We start from the raw sequence: 23,402 nt of genomic DNA on the forward strand, positions 1-23,402 counted from the left end.
ACCCCGTCCCCTGCCGGGGTCCCGTCCCGAGTGAGCACCCCATCCCCTGCCGGGGTCCCCAGCGAGCCCAGATGCCCCGTCCTGTGCGGGGTCCCCAGCGAGCCCCGACACCCCATCCCCTGCGGGGTCCCCAGTGAGCCCTGATGCCCCATCCCCTGCCGGGGTCCCATCCTGAGTGAGTGCCCCGTCCCCTGCCGGGGTCCCCAGTGAACCCCGATGCCCCATCCCCTGTGGGGTCCCCAGTGAGCCCTGATGCCCCATCCCCTGCCGGGGTCCCCAGTGAGCCCTGATGCCCCGTCCCCTGCCGGGGTCCCCAGTGAGCCCCGATGCCCCATCCCCTGTGGGGTCCCCAGTGAGCCCTGATGCCCCGTCCCCTGCCGGGGTCCCCAGTGAGCCCCGACACCCCATCCCCTGCGGGGTCCCCAGTGAGCCCTGATGCCCCGTCCCCTGCCGGGGTCCCCAGTGAGCCCCGACACCCCATCCCCTGCGGGGTCCCCAGTGAGCCCTGATGCCCTGTCCCCTGCCGGGGTCCCATCCTGAGTGAGCGCCCCGTCCCCTGCCAGGGTCCCCAGGGAGCCCTGATGCCCCATCCCCTGCGGGGTCCCCAGCGAGCCCCGACGCCCCGTCCCCTGCCGGGGTCCCCAGTGAGCCCCGACACCCCGTCCCCTGCCGGGGTCCCGTCCCGAGTGAGCACCCCATCCCCTGCCGGGGTCCCCAGCGAGCCCAGATGCCCCGTCCTGTGCGGGGTCCCCAGCGAGCCCCGACACCCCATCCCCTGCGGGGTCCCCAGTGAGCCCTGATGCCCCATCCCCTGCCGGGGTCCCATCCTGAGTGAGTGCCCCGTCCCCTGCCGGGGTCCCCAGTGAACCCCGATGCCCCATCCCCTGTGGGGTCCCCAGTGAGCCCTGATGCCCCATCCCCTGCCGGGGTCCCCAGTGAGCCCTGATGCCCCGTCCCCTGCCGGGGTCCCCAGTGAGCCCCGATGCCCCATCCCCTGTGGGGTCCCCAGTGAGCCCTGATGCCCCGTCCCCTGCCGGGGTCCCCAGTGAGCCCCGACACCCCATCCCCTGCGGGGTCCCCAGTGAGCCCTGATGCCCCGTCCCCTGCCGGGGTCCCCAGTGAGCCCCGACACCCTATCCCCTGCGGGGTCCCCAGTGAGCCCTGATGCCCTGTCCCCTGCCGGGGTCCCATCCTGAGTGAGCGCCCCGTCCCCTGCCGGGGTCCCCAGTGAGCCCTGATGCCCCATCCCCTGCCGGGGTCCCCAGTGAGCCCTGATGCCCCGTCCCCTGCCGGGGTCCCCAGTGAGCCCTGATGCCCCATCCCCTGTGGGGTCCCCAGTGAGCCCTGATGCCCCATCCCCTGCGGGGTCCCCAGTGAGCCCTGATGCCCTGTCCCCTGCCGGGGTCCCATCCTGAGTGAGCGCCCCGTCCCCTGCCAGGGTCCCCAGGGAGCCCCGATGCCCCATCCCCTGCGGGGTCCCCAGCGAGCCCCGACGCCCCGTCCCCTGCCAGGGTCCCGTCCCGAGTGAGTGCCCCGTCCCCTGCTGGGGTCCCCTCCGGGCCTCACCTGGTAGGCTTGCCGCACCCCTCCATTGTCAGCAATGTTTTCGCCAAGGGTGTTGAATCCGTTCACCTGCGCACAGGAGCCAGGATTGGGGGCAGCTGCGGCCCTGACTCCCCTCTCCCGCGGGACAGGGCTGGGGCCCGGGTCCCCTCAGCCTGGTGCTGGTGGCAGTGCTCACGTTCTGCCCCTCTGCCAGGTCCCAGGAGTAGTTGCCGTACTGGTAGATCATGCACTCCGACTGCTCCCGGAAGTGCTGGCTGGAGAAGTTACTCCACCAGTCCATCATGTTGCCGTTCTTGTCGAAGTTCCGGCCTGGGCAGGGGCAGAGGAGGGCTGCCCACACAGCCCTGGCCGTGCTGTGCCCGGCGTCTCCTGCCCCCACTGCAGGCAGCCCCACCACAGAGAGCCCACTGTCCTGAGCAGGCTGAGCCTGAAGAGTGTCTCGGGCTCCAAGGGGCAGCAGCTGTCTGGGGCTACACAGCCCCCCAGAGAGGGAGGCCTTCAGTGGCCTCCTATGCCACCCCCTGAGGCCAGGGCCCAGCACCTGGGTCCTGAGGTCTTGAAGGCTCCGGGGTTTAAGGGCTCCTTCTGTGATGCCCAAACTCTAAGCCCCAGGTGAGGGGAGCACGTGGTCCCTGGGGACATGGGGCTGCCCACGGAAGGTCCTGATGGCTGAGCCACAGGGGAAAATCAGCCGGGGCCCCTGTCCCAGGTAGGGTGGTCCCCCCTGAGTGGCAGAGGTCGGCATGGCTATGGCGGGGCTGGACACAGCCTGGGTGGAGGAGGCCGGGTCTGGAGAGACCCCCAGGCCGGGATCGGGGCTTCACTGCTGTGGTCCCCACGTCACAGGCCGAGGGAGGGAAGTGCCCAGTGCCAGGTGGAGTCAGGGTCACGAGCTGGAGTCCCTGGCTCTCTTCCTCTATGGTGGGAGTCGATGCCCCCATGCAGGGCCCCAGCCTGGCATTCAACGTCTGCCCTGCCCCCACAGCTCCCTGGGGACCTGGCCTTGGTGTCCCCACTGAAGCCACGAAGCAGTTGAACGGCCCCCCAGACCCCTTTCGGGCTCTTCTCCGTGGATGGGGAGGGCGCGTGTGGTTGGCGGGGACCCTCACCGCTGTCGTCGAAGCCATGCGTGATCTCATGACCGATCACCGTCCCGATGCCCCCGAAATTCAAGGCCTGCGGCTGCTCCTTGCTGAAGAAGGGGGGCTGGAGGATCCCAGCAGGGAACACTGTCCCCAGGGGCGGGACAAAGACCAGGCTGTGAGTGGATGCGTCTCCCGTGTGCCAGGCTCAGGGATGGCGCCGCCAGGGCTTCTGACATCCCATCCCACAGACCGGGAGGTAGAGGTCAAGACCCCTCAATTTACAGATGGGGACACAGAGGGTCAGAGGCTGGGCGGGCTCATGCCTGGCAGGCCCAGGACCCCAGTCCCGCCTCCTCCCACCTCCTGTGCAGTCCCTCCTGGAGCCACTCACGGGCACAGCAGCGAATGTTCCCCTGGGGGCAGCAAGGAGTGCCGTGGGACAGCGGGTGCCTGCTCCCCTTCCGAGAACAGGCTGGGGTGCCCCAGGAGGAAAGGTCGGCAGGGGTTGGCACGCCGCCCCTTCAGCTCTGGCACCAAAGGGCCCATGCGGGCGGGGAGGGGAGGAACTTACCGATCTGGTTTCGGTTTGGGGAGTAGAATGCATTGACCACGGCCGCCCCGATGATCCAGCTGTGATTGACAAGCCGGTCTCTGGGAGCCGCTTCTCCCGGGACCCTCTGGCCCCTCCCTGCCTCGATGGACCAGAGCCCACCCCAGCCACACTAGAGCAGGGGGCCAGGCCTATCCCAAGATCTGGTTTCTTCCTAGGGTCCCTGAGGAGGGGGAGACTTGGGCCCCAGAAAGCAGACTCCATCTGAGACGGGCCCAGTGACCGCCCCTCTGAGCTGCCACTGCACCCCAGCCACGCATCCAGTCCCCCCACCTAGCAGGTGGCCCTGCACGCCCTGCTGGCCACTCCCTGCCCCGCCCTTGCTGCGCCAGTGACGCCACTCACAGATTCGGGTCCACCTTTTCCCGAAGCTTCCGGAGGCTCCGCTGGGCGCCCACCTTGAGGCTCTGCAGACCGTTCTCAAAGTACAGGTGCTCCGAGAAGTTCAGCTGTGGGAGGGGGCCAGTCACTGCCAGGTGCTCGGCTGGACCCTCAGCGGGGCAAGGGGAGAGGTCCTGGGTGGTTGGGGAAGGACCTCAAGCCTTGCCAGGCATCCGCAGGTGGACAGCTGGCTGTGGGTGCAGGTGAACCCTGGCAGTGAGCGTTTACATGACTCCGAGCAAGTCCCTCATCCCTCCAGGCCTCAGTTTCCCCATCTGCACACTGAGGGTAGTGCTGGAGCCACCACCCTAGGGCGTGGTGAGGACAGTGGTGTTGGTGCCTGGGAGGAGGGCACAGAGCTTGGCACAGAGCTCCCCCCAGGCAATCTGGGCCTCATGTCCACGGTGTGCGGGGTGGTTTGGGACTGGGGTGGCTACAAGGGGACAAGCAGGCAGCAGTGTGTGTTGGGGGGCGCACGTTGGAGTACTCCTCGTCCAGGCGCTTGTTCCTCTCCTCCAGGATGTAGTCAGGGTGGCCAATCTGCTCCCGGATGCTCATGGCCTGAGTGGGGAGGAGGGGCCGGTCAGCGGCCGCCCCACTGCGGGAGGGGTCGGCCTGGGGATCTGGTCAGTGGCCGCCCCACTGTGGGAGGGGTCTGCTGGGGACCTGGTCAGTGGCCACCCCACTGCGGGAGGGGTCGGCCTGGGGCATCCTGGATGTGCTCTCCCTGTCCCGTGGGTGAGGGGCTGGGGGGCTCTAGGAGTGGGCCCCCACCTTGCAGGCTCTTGGGAGGTTCAATGGGAATAGAACATGGAGGGGCTCTGTCCAGCTGACTTAGAACCCAGCAGCCCTCCAGGGGTCCGGGTGGGGGTCCCAGAGGGGTCACTTGGCTGCCATCTGTCACTTGGGTCCAGAGGGGCTTCTGGTGGGTCTGACCCTCGCTCCCCAGGTCACTGCTACTCCGACTGGCTCCTGGGGAGCACTGGGGATGTCCCAGGCCTGGTTCCCACTCCCGCCTGCTTTTCCTCAGCTCTGCAGGGGGCAGGTGGTCCTGTCTGTGCCTCCCAGGGCAGCCCTCTCCCCGTGGGGGCCGTCGGGTGGGCCTGTCGGGGTGGCTCCCATGCCCGGGTCCGGTCGGGGCTGCCCGGCCTCTGCGAGCCGCACACCTTCTCTCGCGCCTTCTCCTTGGACAACTCATCCATCCAGCCCAGCTCATCCAGCGTCTCCACGAACACCGCCCGCACCTTGCCAATGAGCTCTCTGACCTGGGAGGCAGGCATGGCCCTCATGACCCAGATTCGCCCGGAGGGAAGGTGACCAGCCTTTGAGGGTTTTGGGGAGGTCTAGTCTGAGCCTCCCTGGGACAAGGCCCAGGGCCGCCCAGCTGGGAGCCTCTCGGGTGAGGTGTGGGGCGGGCAGGGGATGACCCCCCCTTCAGGGTCATCAGGGCCCTGGGGCAACTTGTACCACCTGTGCCTTTCCCAGCTGGACCCGCAGGGCCCAGGAGTGGGGCCCGATGGCAGCTGGGGTCGGGGGCACGGGGTTGGGAGGGAAGGGCTTCGATTGGCCTCCCTCTGTCTGGTGCACTGGAGCAGACGTGGCTCCCCCAGCCGCCCCTGAGCCTGGGTGGGGAGGCTGGGTGTCCCCGCGGAAGGCTGGCCCTGGTGGGCCATGGATGAGGTGCCCACCATGCTCTTGCTGTCTCCGGGGAAGGCCTCCCTGACGTAGAGGGAGCCCACGGCGCTCTCCATGTTGCTGTTGACGTAGCCCACACACTCACGCCAGCGCGCCTCCTCCACCATCGTGCCGAACAGCGCCTGGGGGCCACCGGCATCGCACAGGTACCCTCTTCAGCCTCCCCAGGCCTGGTGGGGTGCCCTGGGCTTACGTGGGGAGCAGACCTACCCATCCTCAGGCTCAGGGTACCCTGGGGCCTGGGGGTGGGGCGGATGGTCTCAGCCTCACCTCTGGGTGCTGCTGCAGCCAGGGAAGGATGGGGGTGCCATTGTGAGTAGGGGGGAACTCCCTAGATGAGAGCTGGGCCATTACCCTGGGGAGTTGGGGGTGTTCCTCCCCGGCCCCTGTCCTGGTTGTCTGGCTGGACTCTGCTCTCCAGGACTTCAGCTCCAGTCCCAAGGCACAGGGCTGGTGCTGACCCCGGAGCCAGGCCTGGGACCACGTCTCTCTCAGCCACCAGCTCCTAGGCCCTGCTCTCCCCATTGCTGAAGCAGCTGTGAGAACACCGCTCATCTGTCCCCAGGGGCACGAGACTCTGGGCCCCAGGCTCAGGCCAGCCCAGGGACAGCTGTGTCCATGGTCCTGCCACACCTCACGCTGCAGGATTTCCTGCCCTCCGGGAAGGGAGGCAGCCGTTCCTTCTCCCCAGAGCTCCTAGACTCAGTGCCCCCCGATGCTTGGCTCATAGATGTCTCTGACCCCCCATGGCAGCAGGAGGCTTGACCTGCCCCAGCTGGCCTGTGCCCTAGTCTCTCCATCGCAGTGGGGCCTCTGTCCCTCCCAGTACTCCAGCAAAGGTCTTGAGAGTCCCGACTCCCCTCTGCCCTTAGCCCCTATACCCAGCCCCTCAGCCACCGTGGCCCACACCTCCCCTGTCTGTCTGTCTGCCAGCGCCCTAGCCAAGCCTGCCACCTCCCCCGGTGACCACATCGGCCTCCATGCTGACCCTGCCCCCTACTCAGCTCACTCTCCCCAGAACAGCCAGAATGCCCCAGGGCCTCCCTGTCTCCACCCTCACCCCAGCCCCACAGCAGCCACAGTGACCACAGGAACAGGAATCGGACCGAGTCTCTGCTCTTAGCACCCCAGCGCCTTTCAGACGGGAGTACAACCCACACTGGTGGCTGCGGCTGGCAGTCACCTCCCCTCCCTCCCTGTCCTCTTTCTTCTCCTTCCTGGCCCTTGCTGATACCAGGTCCAGCCCCCTGGCCTCTGCCTGCTCTGGCCTCGGCCTCTGCCCTGGCCCTGGCTGTTTCTGCTCCTTTAGGTCTCAGATGTCACCTCCCCGGAGCAGCGCCCCTGCCCTCGTCCTCCCTGACACATCATACTCTGTGGTTCTGGCAGGGTCGAGTTCTGCTTCGTTGACTGCTATGGCCCACCCTCCACCGGGGTGGGTGCCTGGCCCCGCCTGGTCCCTGGCTGGGGCCCTGGTGTGGACCTCGGTGCTCGCCCACAGCATTTGCTCAGCACTGTGGCAGGGATGAGTGAGTGAGGGGCCGGGCTCTGGGCGGGGGCGGGCTTACCCTGCGGTAGTGCACTCGTGTGTCCTTGAACCTCTGACTCAGGCTGCCAATGCGGTCCTGCACCAGGCGCCAGACCAGGTAGTTCTGTATGGTCCTGGGGCAGAAGGCAGAGGGTTGTGGGGGGACAAAGGTGAGTGGTCTCTGCAAGGGAGGGGATATGCTTAGGGCCCCTGGCCGGCGTGTTCCACCCCAGAGTTACGGGTGCTGGAGGAAGCCTCCAGGACAACCATCTCCAGACCCAGCCAGTCTGCCCCGGACGCTTGGGATGCGACACACCTGTAATGTGAGGCTCCACTGGCCACGGAAAATTAACCCCTCCGGTCCCACGCCCGCAGGGCAAATGCTTCATAGGGTCCCCTCCTGGGAGCAGAGGCTGCGTTGCGGAGGATGGGAGAGCAGGGCCAGCGCCTTTGGGGCCTTCCCTGGGCCTCACCTGGCTGAGTAGGTGTCGAGGATGCTTCCAAGGTTGTGCAGGTAGGGGGTGCCGTACACCACCACCTCCTCATCCGGCAGCAGCTCGATGTCCACAGAGGATAGCACGGTTTGTATGAAGAGGGTCCAGTTAAATCCCTGCAGACAGAGGAGGCGGGGAGAAGGGGGAGAGAGAGGGAGAAACAGTTCCCGGGAATCTAAGAAAGCAAGCCAGCCCCCACTGAAGAATGTTCCAGGAGTAAGAGAGGGGGTGCCGGCAGTTGGAATCAGAAAAGGGGGGTGGCATGATCGCAGAACTTCCTACAGCTATAAAACCAGAAGCGATTGTGCAGATACACGCAGACGCTCAGTGTAACGGGCAAATTCCTAGAAAAACGCGACTTAGCAAAAATGAAAAAAAAAAAAAAAAAAGAAAAGAAAATATGAATAGTCTTCTGGGTTAAATCAATGGAATCTTTAATTTGAAAGATTCCCAGAAAGAAATTTCCAGGCCCATCTGGCTTTATCAGTGGATTCTATCTGATATTTAAGGAAAACTGCCATCTTACTAAAACTTTCCAGAGATGAGAAAATGCTTTTCGACTTGATTTATGAGGCTAAGAATAACCTTAATACCAAAATAAGAATATTAGAAGCAGAGCAAATGATAAGCCAGTCTTGTTTATGTTATAGGTACACATGTTCTAACCCAAATATTAGCAAATAGAACCTAGCCATACTTCTACAAAATGATAATACGTCACAGCCAGACTAGATTTATTCAAGGAATACAAGTTTGGTGTAACAGTTGAAAATCAAATCAGTGTAATTCACCAGGATAACTGAATCAAGGAGGAAAGTCAGGGACAGTTTCCACAGATGCAGAAAAGGCATTTGACAAAAAATCGGGGCGAGAGATCCAAGCTGGCTGACCACCAGCAGCTCGGGATTGTAGCTCCCAGTGAAAGCGCAGGGAACGAACGAGAGGCCGCCACACCTTCACGTGAATTCTTGCTGCTCACGCACCAGGAGATTCCCAGTGGAGGAGCCCCACGGGTCGCCAGCGCGACTCTTGTGACCGGAGAGGCGGTTTTGCCGGCGCCTCGGAGCGTCGGTTCTTGGTGCAGAGTCAGAAAAGCACCATCAATCTTAACGCACTGATTTAGTCGGTGCAGTGGGTTGCTCAGATTTCGGCGCTGAGAATCAACAAGTCGGACGTCCACTCAGAAACCCAATTACAAAGACGGTAAATACAAAGACCACAGATGGATAAATTTATAACGAAGGGAAGAAACCAGCCTAAAAAGGCTGAGAATACCCAAGATCAGAACGCCTCTCCCTCAGCAGGGGATCCCAGTTCCTCATCAGCAACGAATGAAGGCCTGATGGAGAACGAGTGTGTTCCAATTACAGAAGCAGGCTTCAAAAGGTGGGTGATAAGAAACTTCTGTGAACTTCTGTGAATTAAAAGAACTTGTTCTAACCCAATGCAAAGAAACTAAGAACTTTGAAAAAAGTTTTGATGAAATGTTAACAAGAATACACAATTTAGAGAGGAATATAAGTGAATTGATGGAGCTGAAAAACACAAGAACTTTGCGAAGTATGCACAAGTTTTAACAGCCGAATTGATCAAGCAGAAGAAAGGATATCAGAGGTCGAAGACCAACTCAATGAAATAAAACAAAAAGACAATATTAGAGAAAAAAGGATAAAAAGGAACGAGCAAAATCTCCAAGAAATATGGGACTATGTGAAAAGACCTAATCTACGCTTGATAGGTGTACCTGAAAGTGATGAAGAGAATGAATCCAAGCTGGAAAATATGCTTCAGGATATTATTCAGGAAAATTTTCCCAACTTAGTAAGGCAGGATAATATTCAGCTCCAGGTAATACAGAGAACACCACAGAGATATTCCTCAAGAAGAGCAACTCCAAGGCACATAATCGTCAGATTCACCAGGGTTGAAATGAAGGAGAAAATACTAAGGGCAGACAGAGAGAAAGGTCAGGTTACTCACAAAGGGAAGCCTATCAGACTTACAGCAGATCTCTCAGCAGAAACCCTACAAGCCAGAAGAGAGTGGGGGCCAATATTCAACATCCTTAAAGAAAAGAACTTTCAACCCAGAATTTTATATCCAGCCAAACTAAGCTTCATATGTGAAGGAAAAATAAAATCTTTTGTGAACAAGCAAAGCACTCAGAGATTTCATCACCACCAGGCCTGCTTTACAAGAGCTTCTGAAAGAACCACTACACATAGAAACGAACAACCAGTATCAGCTTTTCTAAAAAATACCAAAAAGTAAAGAGCATCAACATAATCAAGAATTTACATCAACTAATGGGCAAAACAGCCAGCTAACATTAAATGCCAGTATTAAACTCACATATATTATTATTAATTCTAAATTTAAATCGACTAAATCCCCCAATCCAAAGACACAGATAGGCCAAAAAAAAAAAAAAGCCAAGACCCATTGGTATGCTGCATCCAGACCCATCTCACATACAAGGATACACAAAGACTCAAAACAAAGGGATGGAGAAAGATTTACCAACCAAACGGAGAGCAAAAATAAATAAATATATGAAAAGTAGGAGTTGCAGTTTTTGCTGATAAAATAGACTTTAAAGCAACAAAGATCAAAAGAAGCAAAGAAGGATATTACATAATGATGAAAGGATCAATGTAACAAGAAGAGCCAAAGATCCTAAATATATACGCACCCAATACAGAAATACCCAGATATATAAGACTTATTAAGAGACTTAGACTCCCGCACAATAATAGTGGGAGACTTCAACATTAATATTAGACAGATCAATGAGACAGAAAGTTAACAACGATATCCAGGACTTGAACTCAGATCTGGAACAAGTAGACTTAATTAACATCTATAGAGCTCTCCACTTTAAATACACAAAATATACACTCTTATCAGTACCACATCACACCTACTTACAGGTTTAAATGAAATATTGGTGGGCTGCTTGTTAAAAAAAAAGGCATTTGATAAAATCTGCCATCTATTCATCATAAAAACTCTTGGCAAAGTAAAAAGAGAAGGGGCCGGGCACGGTGGCTCATGCCTGCAATCCCAACACTTTGGGAGGCTCAGGTGGGCAGATCACCTGAGACCAGGAGTTCAAGACCAGCCTGGCAAACATGGCGAAACCCTGTGTCTACTAAAAATACAAAAATTAGCTGGGTGTGGTGGCGCACACCTGTAATCACAGCTACTCAGGAGGCGGAGGCACAAGAATTGCTTGAACCCAGGAGGCGGATGTTACAGGGAGCTGAGATCACTCCACTGCACTCCAGCCTGGTGACAGCAAGACTGGCTCAAAAAAAAAAAAAAAAAAAAAAAAAAGGAAAATTCTATAATCCGATAAAGGAAATGTATGAAGCCGCCGCAGCAGCAAAAACAACTCCATAGCAAACATAAAATTTATTCATTTATTGATTGATTTATTTTTGAGACAGACAAAAATTACCACACCTGGCTAATTTTTGTATTTTTAGTAGAGACGGGGTTTCACCATGTTGGCCAGGCTGGTCTCGAGCTCCTGACCTCAGGTGATCCACCTGCCTCGGCCTCCCAGAGTGCTGGGATTATAGGCGTGAACCACTGCGCCCAATCAAACGTAAAATTTCATGCTAAGATGCTGCGGGCGTTTCTTCCAACGTCTACTGTTGTGACGTCAGCGTATGCTCAAAGTTCTGGGCGGCCCAGTCAGAGCAAACGTGAAACAAAGCCGGTAAGAACTGAAAGAGAATAAATAAAAACGGACTGGGCGGGGTGGGGGCAGGGGGGTCATGCCTGTAGTCCCAGCACTTTGGGAAGCCAGGGTGGGAGGATTACTTGAGTCCAGAAGTTTAAGACCAGCGTGGCCAACACAGAGAAACCCTGTTTCTGCCAAAAAAAAAAAAAAGAAAAAAGAAAAAGTCTGCCAGGGTGTGGCGTGGTAGTGTGTCCTGTAGTGCCAGCTCCTCTGGAGGCTTGAGCCCAGGGGGTCAAGGCTGTAGTGAGTGGTGACCGGGCCACTCCACTCCAGCCTGGGTGACAGAATGAGACACTGTCTCAAAACAAAACGAAAAAACCCAAAGCCCCCTGTTGTTTTTCACAAATGCCATGTTTCTGTGTATTCTACAAATAAGACTAAGACTGGCTGTGTGCAGTCGGCATTTCCACATACAACAGCAAATAAGAAGGTAAAGAATGATTCTATCTATAGTAGAAAAACCAAACACCCAGGAATATATCTAATAAATTATGTGCAAGAACTTGGCGTCGAAAACGTTAAAAATTATGAAGAAAAACTGAAGCATAAATGGAAGCATGTACCAGGTTCATGGATGGGAGACTCGGCCTAGCAAAGATATCAATCTTCGCCAAATTGATACAGAGATTCAAAGCGATTCCTCTCCAGTTTCCAGCAGGGTGGGTGTGTGTGTGTGTGTGTGTGTGTGTGTGTGTGTGTGTGTGTGTGTGATTTTTATTTTATATGAAAAAGCAAAGGACCAAGGATGATCAAGACACTCCTGAAGAACAAAGTTGACACACGTACTCCGCTGAGTGTCAAGACATTGTAAAGCCGCAGGAGTGATGGTGGAAGGGATTATCACTTGGACAGATAAAGAGACCAGTGGGAGGGAAGAGAGTCCAGAAATACACATATAGGCCCCCGCATAGGCTCACAGGGGCAGCTGATTTATGACATGGAAGTCACCCAGACCAGGGGCTCACAGGGGGTTCTTTTGAATAAACGGCGCCGATTATCTGGAAATTCATAAGAAACAAACAATTCCTGCATCACTCAAAGTAGATTGTAGACCTAAGCAAGCTTGAGGGTAGGCAAAGAGTTCTTCAGCAGAACACGAACAATACAGACCAGGAGGAAGAGCTCAGCACATCTCTGCTGAGTCAATCCATCGGACCATTCAGTAACCTCCTTCGAAACAAAGAAGCCCTCATGGGAGGAAAAGGGCAAGCTGCCCGTGGGGAGAAGGTTTGTCCGCATAAGTTCACCAAGGCATCACATCGAAAACAGGTAACTAATAATCAACGGGAGAAAGACCGCTCGATAGAACCAATGGGCAGGACTGGAACTCACGTTCCAGCAGGGACCGCATTGGCCGGCTGACGGGAGGTGGCGTTCAGCGTCATCGGCCTTGGGGAAAGTCATGTGGAACCCAGCTGAAACCCCACTACCCAGGCCCAGAAACAGCGAAGGTGAGAACGGACACCGCCCAGCCTGGGTGAGGGTGTGGCGCCGGCCACTACCGGGGAACACCTGTCCATCCGGGATGACTCTGGGGAGAGACAGCGCCTGTCACTTGAACAGATGTGCGCGCTGCCCCCGGCAATTCCACTCCTGCCCACTTGCCTGCCACAGGCACGCACAGGGGTGGGCACCACATCACCCGGAAAAGGCCCAGAGACAGCACAGTGGGACACGAGTTGTCGGATGTTCAGAGTCAGAGGCCGCTCAGCCATCGAGAGGCCACGGCAGGGACGGGCCTCCCTCCAGGGAGAAGTCGGGGTCGTCTTCTCCAGGGAAGGAGGCGGGCACAGGGCTAGGCAGGGGCATGTGGGGGCTTCAGGGGTGTCGGTGGTGATGACGTCTTGATCTGAGCGGTGGTCGTGTGGACGTGTTCACTTCAGGGCGATTCTGAAGACCATAAACACACTGTAGCCAAATGTCCCCAAACCCTGGGCTCCCGGATACTTCTGGAACCTGCCCCTGTGATGTCTCCACGGCAACCTCAGGCCACCTGAGCTCTCTCCCTTCCATATTTAGTCTGTTTGCAAATGATGTTGGCTCTACTTCCAAAGTCAACCGCGAAGCCACCACGGGCACCCAGCCTTGGCAGAGCGGGGTCCCTTGCATGGCAGCTTCCAATCGGCCTCTCTGCCACCTGCCCCGACCCCTTCACTCACTCTTACTGGTGAACCAGGTCACCTCCTTTCACACTCCTCTTGGGCAGAGTCTGAGACTCTCCAGTGGACCCTGAGGTCAGACACGGGGTCTCCCACTTGACTTCCTACCTGCTCTCTCTCCAGCCCCAGCGCTCACTAGCCAGGAGCCCCTGCCGCAGACCCCTGGGAATTGCTGTGTGAGCCACGCTGGCCCCAGGTGGCCATGGCCCTTGGTTCTCTGCAAGGCTTCACCTCCTGCCTGCTGTCCTGCTTGAGCTCATCTGCCCCCTTTCCCGCTTTCCTCTCTCGCCCTGGAACGTAGGGGGCGAAGACTGGCCCCACTGCGTGTGTTCTGGGAGTGACGGGCTTTGGGGCCGGGGAAGGTGTGTCCCCGCAGGCCAGCCCTGGGGACCCGCACCCATTCAGGGACCACCAATGCTCTCGGCCGAGGCTCTCCACAGAGTCTGTCTTGCCCTTGGCGAGAGCTGTGGCTCCAGACACTCAGGGACATCCTCCGGTTGGGGGGCAGGGGTTTGGACCCCCTTCTGCTCTTGCCCTCCCCCCACTGACTTGGGTGTCCTTTGCGGCAGCCACACACTGTGTCTCCCGGGGACGGAGACCCTCGAGAAGGCCCACTGCTCTGAGTTGTCTGAGAGCGTGGGGGACTCGCCCCTTCCCAGGCTGAGCTGCTCCTCTCCAGCCCCCACCTCAGATCACAGGGCGGGGCCTGGCCTGGGCACTGGGGAGGAGAGCTCCTGAGGGGGTAGCCAGGGGGAGCTGCTCCATCTGGCAGGCAGGACCAGGAGCCGGCACTGTGCTAAGGTTCTGAGTGGGACCCGGGGTCCGAGAGTCGTGGGGGGGACTCTGCACACCCCCAAACACCAGCAGCCCCCGAGGCCTCCACCCTGCTCAGGAGACCAGGGTCATCGCAGCACCACACAGATGGGTGACTCTGCCCAGGATGGCGCAGTGGGCGCTGCTGTCCTGCCCGGCGCTGCTCTGAGCAGCATGTTGGTGATCAGTTACAGGGGCTCCCTGCTCGGGATGGGGATGTTTCTGAGCTTAAATTCAAGGCAAGGTGCCCCCTCAGAGGGCCGCTTCCACGTCCCCCACGAGTCCCCACCTGGTCAACACCAGCTTCCTGGGTGGTGTGGGCCTCACCTTCAGGCCAAACTGGCTTTGCAGCTCCTCCAGGCCCATCCGGTGGTACAGGGCGATGACATCATGCCTCTCCTCCTGGGGTACCGTGGCCTGCCAGGGACAGGGGTCACACAGGTGGGCGGCCCAGATGCCGCCTGGGGCTCCCTGCCAGCTCGCTGCTCAATCCCCGCCCGCCCGGCCCCTCACCTTGGCCAGCCACACCACCTGGGGCTCCCTGCCAGCTCCCTGCCCGATCCCCGCCTGCCCAGCCCCTCACCTTGGCCAGCTGCGTCTCCAGCTCCAGCACCTGCGCCATGTCCTCCCACACCCGGCGGCTGTCTCTGGGCAGGTTCTCGTCCTCCCTCAGCATCGTGGCCACTGACACCATGAGCTGCAGGTACGCTTCCCGCACCTGGGCCAAAGGACGCAGGGCGGGGCTGGGCGGGCTCGGCCACCATGGCCCCCGGGGCCTCTGTGGGGGTGGAGCAGGCGTAGGACATGGGGCAGCCCGGATGCTTGTCCACCCACCTTGGCCAGTGGGCTCTTGGGCGCACAGAGTGCCGAGGGGAAGCCTCTCAGACACGTGACCCGTGCCCGAGCCTCTGGCTGGGGGGACCCACCCCTGAGCTGCTCGGGGACTAAAGTGTGGGGGGTTCTGCATTTCGGGGACGGGGATGACTGTTCTGCCTCATGGAGCTGCCGCTGGGCAGAGATTGTCCCCGGGCCTGGCCAGCGTGTTGAGGGAACGTCTCCTGGGATGATGGCAAATGACAGGTTATGTCTGCCCGCCCCGCCTCAGTGCCGGGCTCACTGCCCAGGTGCTCCCTACACCAGCGCTGGGGAGTGAAGCAGGTGGGCGACGGGAAGGCCAGCCCGAGGGGTGGGGGGCCATGGGGGGTTCGGTGCTGCAGTGAGGCCCCACCCACCTTCCGGTCGCTGCCGCTGCTGAAGTAGTACTCGCGGGACGGCATGCCCAAGGTGGGCTGGTCTATCTGGAAACACAGAAGCTGTGACCCAGTCCAGGGGCCCAGAGTCCCCACAGCCTGGCTGAGGCGGGCAGCAGCCACCTACCCCCAGGACTGTGCCCCGTGGACCAGCGCTCTGCCCAGGAGCCGGTGCTGGACTTGGGAGCCCAGGCCCTGCTCTGGGCGATGGTGGGGGTGCTGGGTGGGGTGGGGTGGAGGGGCCCGCAGCATCCACGGCTCCCCCAGAGCGGGGTGCGTATTTGTTCCGTGTGCTTCTCTTCGGCCTCCAGCCCGGGGCCGGCAGTGGCTCCGCGAGGTCAGGCCGCCTGCCCTGGCCCCAGCCCTGCCGTCCAGGAGCCCCCGCCCTGCTGACCAGAGCCGGGTTCTGCTTTGACCGCCCGCTCGGCCTGGAGGCTCCACAGGAACTCCACAGCCCACGGCGTGGACAGGCGCGGGGAGCCCACCTGACCACCTGGCCTGTCCCCCTGCTGTGCTGCCAGAGCCCCAGCCAGGCTCGGGGGCCCTGCCCACCCCTGCCCACCGGCGCGGCGCGTACGTAGATGACATGCCGGCTGGAGTTCCGGTCGTCGTTCCAGACAAAGAGGTCGATGAGGACGCGCCTGTTGAACTGTGAGTTCATCAACGCCAGCTGCCGCTCCAGCTCCCACGTGAGGCCTGGGGAGGCAGCGCCCAGGCTGGAGACAGGCGGCCCTGGGGTCCCAGCCCGGCCCCTCATCAGTGAATCTGGCCTCCAGAGCCAGGAACACAGGCAGAGGGTGGGGAGCTCACCTGTGGGCCTTGGGGGCTGGGGCATGTGAGGGACACTTTCTCTAACAGCCCGCAGGAGCAACAGGCGGGCCCCCAGGTGATGGGCTGGGGTTGGGCACAACACCGGGTCCTCAGGGCTGCCAGCCACGTGGGGTGCCACTCCTGCTCCCGAGAGAACGGAGCGCATGCTCAAGAGTGGGGAGCCCTGGGGCCAGGGCTGGCTGGGGCCTGGGAGTTGATTCCTCCTAGGGGGGTGGGAAGGGCGCCCCTCTGCAGGGCTGGATGGGACTGGCCACGGACCACGGCCTCTCCAGCATGGAGCCTGAGCCACCTCCCAGGACCCTGAGGTGGCTGTGGCTGGGTTGGGCCTCTTGGGGCTTCCGAGAGCAGGCAGCTGGGGGATCGGGGTAGGGTCCCCTCCTGGCAGGCCTCGGCCCCAAGGAGCCCTGGCCGGTGTCCTCTTCTGTCTGCCTGGGAGGCTGCCACCAGGACTGGCCTTACCTACGGTCTCGTTCCACTCGTCCATGGCCACCGGCCAGCCTCCCACCACCTCCAGGGTGTGGAGCAGGGGCTGAGCGCCTCGCCTCTCTATCACACCTGAGGAGGGACGCAGTGGTCACTGTCCCAGCCTCCCCGTGGCTCACGCACCATGACACAGCCCTGGGGACGCGGCTGGCCGGGGCAGGCGCACACCGTCCCATCGCAGACCAGCATCACGGCAGCTCTGCAGCGCGGGAGGTGGAGGCTCAGACTGGACGCGGGTGCGGAAGGAGACCTGGGGGCTGATAAAAGCACACGAGCCCCGGGGGACAAAGAGGCTGACCGGTGGAAGCCCCTCGGGCCTGGGAGCCGGCCAGCAGGTGAGGAGCCTGGAGAGGAGGGGAGGCTCTGGGTGCAGGCCAAGCCTCTGTGAGGACTCGGCGGTGGCACCGGGCATGCTGGCACGGGGCGCGGGGTGGCAGGGGAGCCCTTGGGGCCCGTGTGTGTTCTGTGTCTCAGCTTAGCACGCTGGGGCCCCCACAAGCAGCTCAGGAGCACCGCCCTCAAAGATGAGGTGAAAGGTGGGGATGTGGAGGGAATCACCGTGGGAACAGGTGACGGCCACCCAGAGGGAAAATCGAAGCGGGGCAGGTGCCCCGTCAGACCAGAGGCCGGCAGGGAGCGGGAGGGCTTCCTGGTGGCACAGGGGAGACCTGGGTGGGCAGAGTGGGGGCCGCTGACCTGGGGAGGCTGTGGTGGGCTCACTAGAAGCCAGGCTCCTCTGGGCTTGGCTGGGGCCCTACGCTGGAAGCGGGGACAGGCATTACAGGGGAAGCTGTCAGTTAGGAGTTGGGTCCCTGCTGTTTTGGGCTGGATGCTGTGGGCAGTGCCATCTGACCCCCTGGGCTGCCCACTGCGGATAAAGGGCTGGGTTCCCGGCTGGGCCGCAGGGTCCTGAGTTGAGTTCTAGGTTTCCATATGGTCTGGCCCCTGCCCTTTGTATATTTAGCCTCTCAGGCCAAAAATTAAGTAAAGGTGGGGACACAGGACATTGTCTTCTTGGGGATATTGGGGGTATGGCCCAGACTGGGGGCCTGACCTTGTTTCCATGGGGAGGAGACAAGCCCAGTGTACCCAGGCAGGGGGTCTCACAGAGACACCCCCTAAAGCCAGGGTTGCCGTGAGTTCCACAGTCAGGTGGAGGCTCCACAAGACACCCCGGGGAAAACAGCCAGCTCTGAACCCTGGTGCTCAGCAGAGGCGCCGTCTCTCTGCAGCAACCACAACCACAGGCTGGGCCTGCACACCCCTAAGCGGGGGAGTTAAAGGGCGCTGGGAGGGGGTGCGTCAAGCACGTGAATTCCTTCAGTGGGAACCGAAACGTGGACAGTCTGTCCCCCATACCACACACACACATCCACATGCACACACACATGCACATGTGACACATACATATTCACATACACACAATACACACATAACGCATACACACATACACACAACATACACATACACACATACACACATGTACATGCAGCACATATATACACAATACACATACATATACACACACGCACATACATGCACACACAACACACTACACACATGCATATACACATACACACATATACACATACACACAAGTACACGCAGTACATATATACACAATACACATACATATACACATACGCACATACATGCATACACAACACACACTACACACATGCACACAATACACACATATACACGTACACACAAGTACACGCAGTACATATATACACAATACACATACATATACATACATGTACATACATGCACACACAACACACACTACACACATGCACATACACACATGCACACAATACACATATACACTATAAGCAATACACACATACATGTTACAACACACGTGCACACAATGCACATACATGTACACACGTGCATGTATATACATATATGCATACACATAACACAATACATATACGTGCATACACAACACATGTGCCCTCATAGACACATGCACACATGCACAAACCACACATATACATATACCCAGATACATGCATACGCACATATGCATTATACACACATATGTATGCACATATACACATAACACACACACACTCATGCATGCATGTACACACACACACACACACACACACACACACACGCAGTCTTCCTGCAACCTGGAACGTGTGGCCTGTGCTGGGCTTGGGGTGTGAGTGAGGTTGCAGGCCAGCTGGCATGACTGTGAGCCTGGACCCAGTGGCTGGGTGTGGGGTGCAGCACACAGGCCCTCTGGCATGAGTCCTGAAGGCATCCTGGGGGCAGCCATGGGGTCCTCGGGCTGTGCCAGGCCCTGCCCCGGTCCCCACCTCGGCCCCTTCCTGACGACCCCCACTCACTCTCGTTCATGCAGGAGCGGTACAGCGTCTTGGCCTTCTCCACAGCGGGCCGGTCCTTGGCCGTGGAATTCTCCAGCACCGCTGTGGGCACAGGAGAAGGTGGGACACAGGCCCGACGAGGCCTCAGGGGCCAGGTCACGGGTCCCCACACCCCTGCAGAGGCGAGAGGCGGCTCCCCAGCTGCTGGGCCCTTATTCCCTCTCCTCTGTGCACACCGGACCAAGGAGGAAGCAGACACAGGGGCGAGACACAGCCAGGCCCAACTCCTGGCCCAGTGCCGTCCCGTTGGGCGTCACCCGCTGCGCCCCCGCCGGGCTCTGCCACCTTTCAGGATGACCTCCAGCTCGTCGCGAAGGATGTCGAAGATGCTGTATCTCGAGTTGGTCTCGGGGATCACGTGGTGCCGCAGCCAGCCTCCGCAGGCGAACTGGTAGAAGTCGTCACACGGTTCTGTGGTCGGGTCCATGTTCTGGAGGATCCTGGCGGCTGCTCGTCCCCATGGCATGGAGCAGGGAGAGGGGAGACCGAGAGAGTTGTGGACAGCCCCGGAGACAGCCTGGTCCCTCGGGAAGGGGCTGCTGTGGGCCCCGGGAGAGTTAACCACCCTCTCTGAGCTGCAGAGACGGAATCACCCAGCCTGGGTTCGGTGCTAGGGTTTTCACTCATTTTTTTTAGAGACAGGGTCTCACTCCACTGCCCAGGCTGGAGAGCAGTGGCATGATCAGCTCACCGCAGCCTTGAGCTTCTGGGCTTAAGCGATCCTCCCACCTCAGCCTCCCAGTAGCTGGCATCACAGATGTGTGCCACCTTGCCTGAATACTTTTTAAAAAAATTTTTATTTGTAGAACTGTCGTAGCAGGGCCTGGCTGCTGGAGGCTCGGGACTGGGGACCCAGCGGGTGCCAGACGCCAGCAGAACACCAGCTCCCCCCACTCCACAGCGAGTCCGGCCCATGCGGCTCCACAGCCATGTCTGGGAGCTGCTCCCCTGGGCCTTGGACAGGCCCTGTGCCCGTGTCAGCCAGGAGCCCCCAGCCCCAGGGCAGGCTGCGGAGGGCAAGGGGGCGGGGCTTACCTGCCATCACGCAGCCGGGGGTGGTGCAGATCTCACTCCCCTCCTGGGACTCGGGGATCCCTGCGGGCAAGGAGCAGCCTGAGCACTGGAGCCGCGGAGAGGGCGGGGCAGGACTGGAGCGGGTGTGGGCGCGGCAAGCCCCGGTGGGTGTGGCATGGGGCCGGGCATAGACTGGGGTGGGCGGAGCAAGGCCAGGGTGGGTGGGGGCATGAGGGCGAGGCCCGGGTAACAGGGCATAGGCTGGGGTGGTGTGTGGCGTGGACCTCCACTCTCCATCTCCCACTCCCGTGGGTGGTCCAGCCTGGCAGCCCAGGTGGCCTGGGCCTGAGGCCTTTGGGGATGGTGAGCTTCGTTCTTCGTCCTTGACCCCTGCAGGGACCTGGGAGTCCCATACACCCTCTGCCTCTGTGGACCCCCACAGCCGTCCCAGGCCCCACGGGCTGAAACTGGCCATTCTCCCTCCTGCCTTCTGCCTAGCCCACACTCACCTGCTGCTAGGACCAGCTCCTCCAGGCAGCCTGCCCTGCTGCCCTCTCTGCACACCCTGCGTGGCCTGCCTCACCCCTGTGCCAGCTGGTGGAATTGAGTGTGCCAAGGCCACGTAGGAGTTGGGCGGAGCGCCCAGCAGATGCACCCGGCTGTGGTCCCTGCCCCGTCTCTGCCCAGGCCCCTCCTGCGGCATGTGAGGGTTGGGCAGAACCCAGCCTGGCGCCGGCTCCCTGCCCCTCCACGGAGTCCCCCGCCCCGTGGGAGGCCTGCGCCCACCTGCCAGGGCTACTTTGGAAGGGGAGACCAAGGCTACCTCGGGCTTTTCGTTTTACAAAGTTCCTCTCCTCCTGTAAGGAGCACAGCCGGCTAGCAAGGTGTGGCAGCTGTTTCCCTGGGGAGAAACGCAGAGCTCAGCCGGGGCCTCCCTGGAGTAACCCCCTGGCTGCTGGGTCCTCCCTGGGGCAGCACGCTGTTTCCCCACGGTGCTGGGTGCTGGGTGCTGCAGCCCCACCCCTGTAGTGAGGGCTGGTCCCCGGGGCATCGAGACAGGAGACCCGCAGAGGGCATGCAGGGGCTGCTCCACTGGCCTCCCGCTGGGCTGGAATGGGGGCGGTTTGCCCTGCCTTGCCAGCCCCCTTTCAATTCTGCCTCCACCCACCCCACGGTCCCGGATGTCCCAGGGCCTGGAGGGGTCCTGAGGGGCTTTCTCCTTCTGACAGCCTCCTCTACCTCAGGATCTTCCTGACCCCGGCCAGGCCCACACAAGGTGGCATGCTCCTGAAGTCCCACAGGGCAGGCTGGTTTAGAGGGACAGGGCCCCTTTGGAGGGGATGATTTCCTGCTGACTGATGACCCTCAACCCTAGCCCCGCACCCTCACTGTCTGCTGAAGGTGCCAAGCCACCTTCTCCATGCCCCTCCACTGCCTGCTGGGAGGGGCCAGCCTGGTCAGCACCGGGGGCTCCTGGGATGGCTGTCAACTGCCTGGAGAGAGGCGTGGGAGAGGACGGAGGGCTGGGGAGAGGAGGGACCCCAGGTTCAGAGAGTTGATAAGCCAGGCCTGGCTGCCCTCAGACCCGGCTTGGGGCTGAATTTCCCCTGCAGTGAGGCATTCAGAGGACTGAGTGGAAGGCGGGCCCCACCTCAGCAAAAGAGTGGATTAGAAGGGCATCTGACCTCCGACCAAAGTGGGGGCAAGGACGGCAAGGGCTTTCTGCTTCTGACTGGGATGTGGAAAGTTGAAATTGACTGTGGCCCCCACCCTAGCCAGGAGAGCAGGCTGGAGAAGCCACAACATGGGCACGTTTAGAAACCCACGAGCATCGAGGACACGGAGAAACCAGCACGAATCAAATTCCAGAGAGGAAAGAGGCCATCCCAGGAGAGGAGAGGTCGATGGCTGCTCTGCGTCGGGAATCAAAGCATGAGGAGTGGCAGACATGCCAGGCAAGGCCGTTCAAGCGTGGCAGGATACGTCTGTACGTCCAGCCACTTGGGAGGCTGAGGTGGGAGGATTGCTCGAGCCCAGGAGGTCGAGGCTGCAGTGACCTGAGATTGCCTCACTGCATTCCAGCCTGGGAGGCAGAGTAAGACCCTGTCTAAAAAAAACCCAGAAAACCAAAAACCAAAAAAAAAAAAGGCTATGAGCTACACGCTGTCTGATTCCAATTATGTGACATTCTGGAAAAACGAAACTTTAGATGAGAGATAGTGAATCGTGGCTGCTAGGAGTTTGGGGCAATGGATGTTGGATCGATGAAGGACAAGGGGCTTTGGGGGGCAGTGAAACAATTCTATATGACACCGTGATGGTGGATGGTGAATGCTTTTGTCAAAACCCACAGAACTTTATAGCACAAAGAGTAAACCTTACTGTACGCAAATTAAACAATCACTTAGACAGCCAGGAGATCCCAGGATGAAATGCAGAATGAGACTCGAGGTATATGACAGACGTATTAAACAATCTCACTGAAATGAATAGGGGAGTAAAGTGTTGACCTAAGTAACTTTTAGAAACGAGTAGAGTCTGTGAGACTAAAGGCAAAAGAAACTGGAGGTAAGTGCTGTACTCCGGTTGATAGGGCTGTTCTTCATGGGATCCCAGCTTAATTCTGAAACCACCACTCATGTGTACTGTAATGGAAAACGTAAGAGGACAGCAGGTGGCTGGGTGATTGCTGCTGCAGTGAGAAGTTACAGGGAAAGGAAAGAGGTTGGAAGGAGCCGTGCGGTGGTGGAGACATCAGTGTGAGCTCATTTTTGGCTTGATATGGAGGCAGATGGTGCATATAGAAATATTTACAGAGATGGGTGTCTAGAAACAGACACATTCCTGTGCTCTGCCAGGTGAGCGAGGCCAGGACTGGCGCTGAGCAGTGAGTACGACCTGGCCCTGGGTTTCTGCTTGTTCGTTTTTCAGACACCACCTTTTCCTAGAAGCTCTTGGTTTCTGACACCATTATCCAATAAAACGGGCTCCTTGGAAAATGGTCGATTATACAACTAGGACAGGAAACATATGGGATGATCTTGGGGCATGTGGAAGTGCCAAAAAGCAAGAAAGGGCTCTCTCCCCAAAACTCACCCCAAATTCACAGTAATGGGGATACGCAGAAGGTCACAGAAGCAGCTGACAACTCCCAATGGCCAGAGTTGGAACAATTTGAGCAACGCAATATAGTAGTGGATTATAATGCAAAGTATAAAATAAATTATTCACAAATCATTGAGCAAATAAATAAATGAGGGAGAACAGACAAATCTCTCATACAGAGGAATTCCAAATGTTTGATGTAGATCCTCTCCTCTAAGGATGTGGAGCATAGCTGCCCGCTCCT

General features: G+C 59.2%; 1 protein-coding gene across 1 annotated transcript in view; it reads right to left on the minus strand.

The window, feature by feature from the left end:
- The window catches only part of MMEL1 (membrane metalloendopeptidase like 1), a 38,889-nt gene that overhangs the window by 1,808 nt on the left and 13,679 nt on the right, over positions 1–23,402 (minus strand). The window contains exons 2-19 of the mRNA XM_074381467.1: positions 20,075–20,134; positions 19,325–19,486; positions 19,001–19,081; positions 16,617–16,712; positions 15,904–16,022; positions 15,309–15,374; positions 14,660–14,794; positions 14,404–14,493; positions 7,336–7,472; positions 6,903–6,996; positions 5,331–5,459; positions 4,809–4,907; positions 4,120–4,203; positions 3,607–3,710; positions 3,223–3,281; positions 2,676–2,795; positions 1,742–1,875; positions 1,567–1,632 (exon numbers count right to left, since the gene is read on the minus strand). Of these exons, the coding sequence (XP_074237568.1) occupies positions 1,567–1,632; positions 1,742–1,875; positions 2,676–2,795; positions 3,223–3,281; positions 3,607–3,710; positions 4,120–4,203; positions 4,809–4,907; positions 5,331–5,459; positions 6,903–6,996; positions 7,336–7,472; positions 14,404–14,493; positions 14,660–14,794; positions 15,309–15,374; positions 15,904–16,022; positions 16,617–16,712; positions 19,001–19,081; positions 19,325–19,486; positions 20,075–20,134 (1,835 nt within the window). The remainder of the gene's footprint in view (positions 1–1,566; positions 1,633–1,741; positions 1,876–2,675; positions 2,796–3,222; positions 3,282–3,606; positions 3,711–4,119; positions 4,204–4,808; positions 4,908–5,330; positions 5,460–6,902; positions 6,997–7,335; positions 7,473–14,403; positions 14,494–14,659; positions 14,795–15,308; positions 15,375–15,903; positions 16,023–16,616; positions 16,713–19,000; positions 19,082–19,324; positions 19,487–20,074; positions 20,135–23,402) is intronic.

Source organism: Saimiri boliviensis, chromosome 11 (assembly GCF_048565385.1).
Source record: "Saimiri boliviensis isolate mSaiBol1 chromosome 11, mSaiBol1.pri, whole genome shotgun sequence".
NCBI lineage: Eukaryota > Metazoa > Chordata > Mammalia > Primates > Cebidae > Saimiri > Saimiri boliviensis.